This window comes from Limulus polyphemus, unplaced genomic scaffold, assembly GCF_000517525.1.
Source record: "Limulus polyphemus unplaced genomic scaffold, Limulus_polyphemus-2.1.2 Scaffold353, whole genome shotgun sequence".
NCBI classification, from domain to species: Eukaryota; Metazoa; Arthropoda; class Merostomata; order Xiphosura; family Limulidae; genus Limulus; species Limulus polyphemus.
In genome coordinates this window covers 489416-498265 of record NW_013665963.1, presented here as the reverse complement: position 1 = coordinate 498265, position 8850 = coordinate 489416, and the positions used below count along the sequence as shown (strand labels likewise).

General features: G+C 30.3%; 1 protein-coding gene across 1 annotated transcript in view; it reads right to left on the bottom strand.

The window, feature by feature from the left end:
• Positions 1-8850, bottom strand: part of LOC106457628 (eIF-2-alpha kinase GCN2-like) — a 139925-nt gene that overhangs the window by 36420 nt on the left and 94655 nt on the right. The window contains exons 20-24 of the mRNA XM_022383630.1: positions 6738-6860; positions 5370-5474; positions 2400-2576; positions 1117-1269; positions 170-482 (exon numbers count right to left, since the gene is read on the bottom strand). Of these exons, the coding sequence (XP_022239338.1) occupies positions 170-482; positions 1117-1269; positions 2400-2576; positions 5370-5474; positions 6738-6860 (871 nt within the window). The remainder of the gene's footprint in view (positions 1-169; positions 483-1116; positions 1270-2399; positions 2577-5369; positions 5475-6737; positions 6861-8850) is intronic.

Genomic DNA, 8850 nt, shown 5'->3' with positions numbered 1-8850 from the left:
CATTGGATATTACTTCAGTACATTAAAAATAGACAATTATGATTTAATAAATTTGAAACGTAGTACAATTTTTCCAAATAAAAATTTCTAAATGCACATAATTTCTTTTAAGAATGTCTTTCAACCATTTTACAGATTTTAATCAAACAGTACTTTGCATAAACCTAACCATGCTTATGCATCAAATTCCTCAAAAAGTCTAATGCAACTCTGCAAGCATCAGCCATTCGCCTCACAATGAATCCTTTCTGGATATCTATGTCATAAGTAAAGTCTGCTACAGGTGGCATCTGTTGCAAAAACAAAGATTTAACCATCTGTTTGAAAGCTTTACTTTGAGGATTAGACACAGTGTGGCGTAAGATCTCATTAAGTTCTGCCTCCTCCATCTGGGGAGGAGGAAGATAGTCTGATGACAAGAGTTCTTGAGAGGATGGTCTTGTGGAAACTTCATGCTGCAATAACCATTGCACAAGATAAACCTATAAGAAATGACATGAATTATTTTGGTTCATAATAAGTAGAACAGACCAACAACACATACTATGAAGTAAATGCACAAAATGTAGTTCATTAATGTACTTACAGTAACTAAAAAAATTAAAGGTATTTTTCTATACTGTAAACACAGAAAAATAAAAGTATACAGAGAAAACTCTTGAGATTCTCATTTCAGTAGATTGACAGAATACAAGGCTAGCGTTGAAGGAACTACAGAAAAATACATTAAAATACACAATAAAATATAATAAAAACTTGAGATTTTATTGTCATGTTATGGACATCTCTCAAGAAGTATGAATTACAAAATTTGGAATTTGAAATAACTACATGATATCTGGAGATAAAGATTAATGCTATAGTATGTGATAGCCACCAGGTAGTACTAAAGGTTTTCAAATTTTATTTAAAGACAGTCAAAAAGTGAATCCAATAATACTGGACCCTTTACTTGGAAGGCAGTAATGTGAAAGACAGATGAAACAAAAAAGATTAAAAATACAAAGTGCTTAAATGTGAAACACAATAATAAACTTCAATTATTATTAACATGAAGAATAAAAAATAGATTTATTACTTCAAATTAACTTTTGTTTATTAAGAAATACATATTACCTGTTGAGGGGAAAGATGAACCTCTACATCGGTGGGTAATATAATGTCAACGTTTCGAAGGTTGAGGAGAAGTTTGACTCTTTCCATGTTGGTGGGAGGAGAAGGATACGACATCTCAAAGAATATGATGCCCAAACTGTAGATGTCAACCTTCTGTGAAAAAATATTTTTAATAATAACTTGTTATATACAATGTAAAACAAACAAAAAAAATAAAGAGAAGCATTAAATTTTCTTTAAACATAGATTTTAAAATAAGTACCATTTCCAACATCTTTGTTTGGAATGTTCCTTCAAATCCACACAAGGGCTGTCTGTACATTCCTAGTTTTATACAGACAGACTAGAAGAAAAGCAACCTTTTCAACAGCACCAACTCTTGGGCTACTCTTGTTTGACCTAATAGTGGAATTTGACTGTCACTCTTAAAATGCACCAACAGCCCCATAGTACAGAGCATATTTCTAAAGCAATGGAACACAAACTACGAATCCTCAGATTCACAGTCTGGGTACACAGACCATAAATCCATGCCCAACCCCTCATAAAATCAGCATCAATTGGTTGAATAGGGTATTTTAGAGAAATTAATTCCACAATTATACATGTCAGCATTTTGTGTGATTACTTTTCTTTTACAGGTAATTAAGGGGTCAGTGAAAAAGAATCATAAACCATATATCCCTCTTGTATGTTAATATAAAAATTAGTAACAGTTTTCAAATTCTTTGAAATACCAAAATTCAGATAATAAGGTAAATATGCCAACTAAAATATGCCACATGTTAAATTTTCTGTTCCTAGAACTTATAAAAGTGAAAGATGTTTGATATATGCAGTGCAAGACAAAGTACAAGATCAGCATAAGATCTACTGTAAAGAGCAACAACAGTGACAAACAGATATGCAATAAACAATATTTATTAGAATGTATGATGATATGAAATAATTTTTGGAAGAATGTTACACATTTGATAAAATAAAACCAACATTTCATTAGTTTTACTATATGCCCTGATTATTGTATAACAGATGTAAAATATTACACATATCAATTGTTCAATTAAAACTAAGTTCACTCTTTTAAAGTTCTAAACTTCAATATAAAAAAAAGAATGAGGCATAAAGCATCATCTTAAAATAATAACTTAATTAACAAAAAGCCTTAGTTCTAAACACTCAAAAAAAGCTGTTTGCAAAGGTTTTATGTTATAGAGATTCTAAATATAAAGTAACTAAGTTTAAAAATTACATTTTCCATTCAATTTGAACTTGATTTTTACCTGACTGTAAAGAGTTTTCGAGTTTGTGGCTGACGCTAGCTCAGGAGCTAAATATAATGCAGTCCCAACTTGTCCTGTCAGACTACCATCTCCTAAAACATCAGATCTAGAAATGTCTGGAACCTCAAGATATTTATTATCGCCAGTTCCTTGTGAGGTCTCCGTCAAAGCAGACTGCTATCATAAGTTTAACAAAAAGAAACATCAACATGATATTCAAAGATACAAAGGAAATAACAATCCAAAATTAATAAAACAATGAAAGAAAGAAACTTGTAGATAAAAATTTCTTCAACAAAAGGTAATACTTTGAAAATCACTATAAATTTCTCACAAGTTTGAACATAAAATACAAAGCAATTACGTTACACATATATATATTTCTTTTACTATAACTGCAACTTTTAAGACTATTTTTGTCAACATCACAAAAACATGGTCTCAAGTATACAGATCGAGAAGACAAAAAAATGTACAATTTTAATTAGCTTTTCTAGATATAACCACAAAAACATCAATGAAGTATAACAGTTTCAACCATTCAACTACATTTTATAATTCATTTAAAAATAAAGCTTATTATCTAAATCAAGTAGAAAACTTCTAAACATAATTTGTTGTTTCGTTAAATCGCTTATAGCTGTGGAAATGTTGAAGGATAGAATTGTTTACAAATGTAGTAGTTAATTAGTTTGAAAATGATTTCCATAAAACTTTTTAATCTTCTAATTGCTATCTAAAAAACACACATTATAAAATACCAAAGCCTAATTCAAATAGTTGAAAATAATGATAAAACTTAGAAGATCATATTTATTCACATGTGAGTGGTTCAGTTTCTCTACTTTCTATTTTTATTCCTTGTGCATAAGTGTCACACGTACTGAATGAGTTAAATGTACAAATTAATCTATATATAAAAAAATGATAATTTTATAACCAAACATAAACAAATATGTGATTCTAATATTATATATATCTCACAGTATTCTCTTCTTATGTACAAAATTATTAAATCAGTTCTAATCCCAAAGAAATTCCAATTGAGGCCATGCACAAAATTAAGCCTGAGATGTAAATGTTTGCAGTTTGAAAGGCAAAAGAACTTATCTTCTCTTTCATGGGACGGTTTCATTCTTATGGTGCAAATATCTTTCCCAAGCTGGCAAAGCATGATTATAGTTAATTATACTCATCATAAAAAATATAACTGTTCTAATATTAATGTCTAATTAATGTCTAATACTAATGATTGAATTCATTTGGGTTTCTATTAGTGGACATAAAGGGAAAGGGCTTTTAGTAGCAATTTGTTACAGACTACCAGATGGTACTGATGAAATTTGGGAGAAACTTTACAATGAGATTAAGATTTCAGCTGTTAATGAAGTCATAATTATGGATTTTTAATTTCAAACATATAGATTGGGGAAATACTACAGCCAAACCATGAAAGAGAAAGGTTTTTGGAAACTATTCAGGGTGGCTTTCTTCACCAATTAGTGAAGAAAACTACTAGAAACAATGCAATTTTAGATTTACTGTTAACTTCAAATACAGAAATGATTGAGAGGGTGGAAATTGGGGAACATGTGAGTGCAAATGATCATTGCTCTATTAGGTTCAATGTTTTGTTACATATGGAGATAAGGAATAATGATATCTTGGTTACAAATTTCAAAAAAGCAAATTTTGAAGGGATGCAACAAGAATTATCTGTTGTGTATTGGGCAGCTGAGTTATTTGGAGACACTGATCAGATTTTGAAAATTTTTAAAAGATAAAATTTTAAAAATTCAAGGTAAACATATTCCTTGTAAAAAGAAAAGGGTAGCTGCATGTTAAAAAAATAGATTGGCTCACAAAGAGTTTAAGAGATAAAATTAAAGAAATGCATAATAAATTTAAGAAATTTAAATTGACTGGTATGACAGGAGATTTAGAAGATCAAGAAAGTTGGTGAAACAAGGATTTCTTTAAATACATTAAGGGTAAATAAACTTTTAGGATGCAGGCAGAACCCTTGAAGGATGATAAAGGGGTTGTTGATTGAGGTGTTTAAGATTGTAAAGGGGATTGACAGTGTTGATGCATCATATTTTTTTATATTTAACAGTGAGAATAGTAAGACTAGAGGGGACACAAATACAAAATTTGGCAAGGTAGGAGTCATCTTTAGCTAAGACAGTTTCATTTTTCTAACAGGGTGGTTGGCGTTTGGAATAGGTTGCCTTTGGATGTTGTAGAGGCATTAGACTTAAATGAATTTAAAAAAAAGCTTGATAAGGGCTAGCTTTAAGATTTTTTAAAAATTATTTTAATTTAGCTTAGAAGATGGACCAATAGGTCCCATGTTGTCCCAAAACGTTATGTTATTGATGTGTTTTCCATGAGAATAAGTGTGAATGATAGATTAAAACTTTGGCTTTCTGTTGGTTACAAATAATATAGTATTAAATATCAGAGAAAACTCTTGGTAATTTGTGAAAGAGGATGTAAGAAATGGGAATGGCAAGTGGGTCTGATTTTCTAGTTAATGGCTCCATAAACAAATATGATTGAAGGTTTTAGAAATTATGTTTTATCTGACTAATATATATATTATAATGATTAATTGCATTTAATTCCATACTTCTCAGAGGAGTGGGAAATAAATTAAAGAGCAAATGTCACAATTCTCGTCTTAGGAGAGATTGAGGATTTTTTAAAATATTGTCTTACAAAATTTAGAACTTAAAACCTATATAATATTAAAACTTGATTTATTAACTATGTTTTGATGCCAAGATTATTTGCATCCCATGACAATAAAGTGGTTTAATTAAATTTTGAAGGTGATTTCCTAAAAAATCATGGCATGTGCACATTGACCTGTCCATAGCAAGAGGGTTAATGAAAATACTTTGATTAATGAAAAAATTACTAAAAACAAAACAAAAATTCTAATTTGAAAAAAGAAAATTACTTTACTTTGGCTATGATGTCTGTGGTAGCAAGTCCAAAATCTCCAATCTTAACATGATCATTGGAATCTATAAATATGTTGACTGGCTTCAAATCTCTGTGTATCATTCCCTGAAATGTCAAATCAAATCTTACTGTTAATTTAAAGGCATATAATTTATATATATACACATACATATACACACACACACACACACTTACATTTCTGTAACCTCAAGTAAAACCCAAATTTTGTTATAATACTAATACTATACAGCATTAAGCAAACTCTGAAAGATAATATTTTCTAACACTGAAAATGTATTTCCAATAGGTAATTATTTCTACTCACCCAAAGCTATCTTGACCTTGATTTGTCCTTTACGTATTGCTAAAATTTTCATATATAAATGACTGTCACTCATGGACTTCATGAGTAAAGCAGATGGGAATTTTTCCCATCTCTACTGACCCATGATTCTTACAATTGGGGTCTTATCTGCTTTCAAAACAGGAATTGCAGACACTCATTGCACTGTATCCAATGTGTCATTCATCTGGCCTCCCCAACGCGTATCCCCCCCTTTCTTCTGGTGGAGCATGGGTGTCCTTGCCACTTCTGTAGTAGTGGACCATGGAGGTTTCCTCTGGAGTGGGATTTGTACCATAAAACTAACTTCATAGTCATATGTACCCACTCTATGAGAAGAGGGCTGTCGTCAGTATATTTCATCCATGGCACTTCTCCTGGATGTTTTTTGCCCAGGTAGACCGCACTTGTTGATCATGATTTTATGCAAGATGATTCCACTGGATATTTTCTGTCCAAATGGACCACACTTGCTATACTGATTAAAACACAAGGTGCTTCTACCAGATGATTTTGCCTTGGTTGTTGGATTATTTTTGTGTCGTCACCAGCTCCTCTACCTTTGCAAAGTGGGATTCTAGCTTTGGGTGAACGGAGGTGGTACTGTTTAAGAAGTTAACATTTTCTGACACTGAAAATGTATTTCCAACAGGTACTTACCTCCCCCTCACTCATTTCCCGCCTTTCCTCCCCACTGATTTGCCAGTGTTTCTAGTTTGTATCTGCCAATTCTCCAAAATGAGGATTGTGCTGCAATTGTAGAAAAAGCTACCTGTGCTAGTATAGGTGGTGTAGTATGATTGGTAGAGGGTAGTCACATGATTAGCACATGTTGCTGCAATGGCACAAAAATGAAATGGTATAAAAGACTAGTGCACTGTTGAAAATTTTAGCAATGCTTAGAAGGCAAATCAAGGTCAAGATAGATTTTGGTGAATGGAGGAAGTACTGTTTTGGAGTTCCTATAAATTATGTATAAAGTATAAAGAAAACATTCTAACAACCATTTCAGTTTTCTTTATTACCTGTTGATGAATATGTACTAGACCTTCAATAATTTCCCGAAAGTAGCGCCATACTTTTTCAACTTCTTTACACAAACCTTGATCAATTGCTGTTCTCAAAGTGCTTTTTTCACAAAATTCCATCTAAGAAATGATAAAATCACCATCTATTTCAAAATATGAGAAAGTTTCATATTTTCTATTGTAAAAGGTTGTATATTTTCAGTAAGTTAGGACAGACATCATCTGACACAAACAATCAGAAAGCATCTAAGCAGTATATTAACACAACCATAAAACAATACCCTTTTCTGCAAAATATTGTAAAAAGTAGATAATATTATGAAATTAGAAAAACAAAAACTACATAGGAAAAGTTTCAGCACTATTTAATGTAACTCTTTTTAACTGATGAAGATAATAGAAGGTTAAAGGTTCATTAAAAACAGATGCTATCAATTTAATAATCATGAACAAAACAAAACTGATATCAAAAGCACTTAAAACATTTTCAATTTTAAATAATGTTTCAGCCAAAGATACCCTTTTACAGGTGAGTGCATTTTGTCAGACATTTTGGTTATTTTCTTTTTGAAAATAAAACAAATTTAAATCCTCTTGACTCTATTATGACTGAAATATTCTTAAATGTATTTGATTTTTTTATTTGAATAACATTAATCTTTTTTGAATTCTAAGATTTCCCCTTTCTGATTGTTTTAGGTACATGTTTGTATTAATATAAAAAGTTTAATAATTTTTTTTAAAAGTACTTCTCAAATTATTTATATCTTTTCTACTGTCTAATTAAACCACATACATCATGACCCACAATAGTGGTTCATAACATGGATCACCCATTTGTTCTTCCTTATTTAATACTGTTCTGCCAACCTACAGCAAAAATTAGTATTGTAATAAAACCTAGGCAATATTACTGAAAGCATCATTGAGCATTGTGTATGGTATTTTTAAGTTTATTTTACTGCCTGGAAAATAACAGTGGATGTATAACCATTCACACTCAATCATTTTAATGTAGTCTGTGGTTTATATGGAGTCTAATAATCTACTATATGCATACATATATAGCTGCATGCAGATAGTGGATGTAATTTAATGTTTATATAGCAGTCACGACACATGTACCATAAAGATTATTGACTTATTGTTGCAACTGTACTGATGTAATGTATCATTTGTTCACATATAGGGTTCCTATATTGTAAGTCTTTCACATACAAAAAATCATATTTTTAAGTGAAGTATTTTTAATAAAGTAAAATAAAGTTTTGTCCAAGAATATACTGAATATTTGTTTTGAATAGTCCATGTGCAAAGTAATTTTCATGTTAAAATTAAAAATATTTTTCCTCATCTCAAAAATTTCAAATTTCCTTTGTTTAACTCCTAAAACCTCCTAAATGCATTTCAAACGTTTTTTTTTCAGTAAAACTTTAAAGTTTATCAGTTATTTTCTCTACCCTATCTCAAAATAGGATGGATCAATTTGACTGACATTGTAAATATAAAAAAAAAAAAATTTAGACAAATCTAAATTGCTCTTTTATTCTTTCTAGAATGACTTCAAGTTGTAGCATGAAACTGCATTCGTTTATCCTAAGCAGCTTTAGGTTCCTAACAGTATAGATCTATTTATAATCAAATTTTATTATTTTATTGCCCTTTGAACTGTGTCTAACAACTATCCACAACATTATAAGTTGTAAATCACTCAGAAAATGTGTAGGTCACATTACGCTACCAAATTACATTACCTACAAGCTGTTCACGTGTGCCTCGTGAACCATTTTAATTATATTATTATTATTACTTATTTTACCTAATCTGGTCATAAATAACTTAAAAAGATCCATACTTTTAGATTTTAGTTACTTTTATAATAATAAGTAAGAATAAATATAAAAAACAAGAAATAAAGTACTTACCTAATCAATCTTTTTTATACTAATGGTAGTAACACATCAAAATAATTTTTTAATTTAAATAAAATTAATAGCACCAAAGGAACATATACTAAATAACTATAGCAAAAAAGTGGACTAATACTGGTCTGTACGGCCAAAGGCGGATGTACGGTACAGGCAGAGTATAGGTGTGGTATATTTAGTGG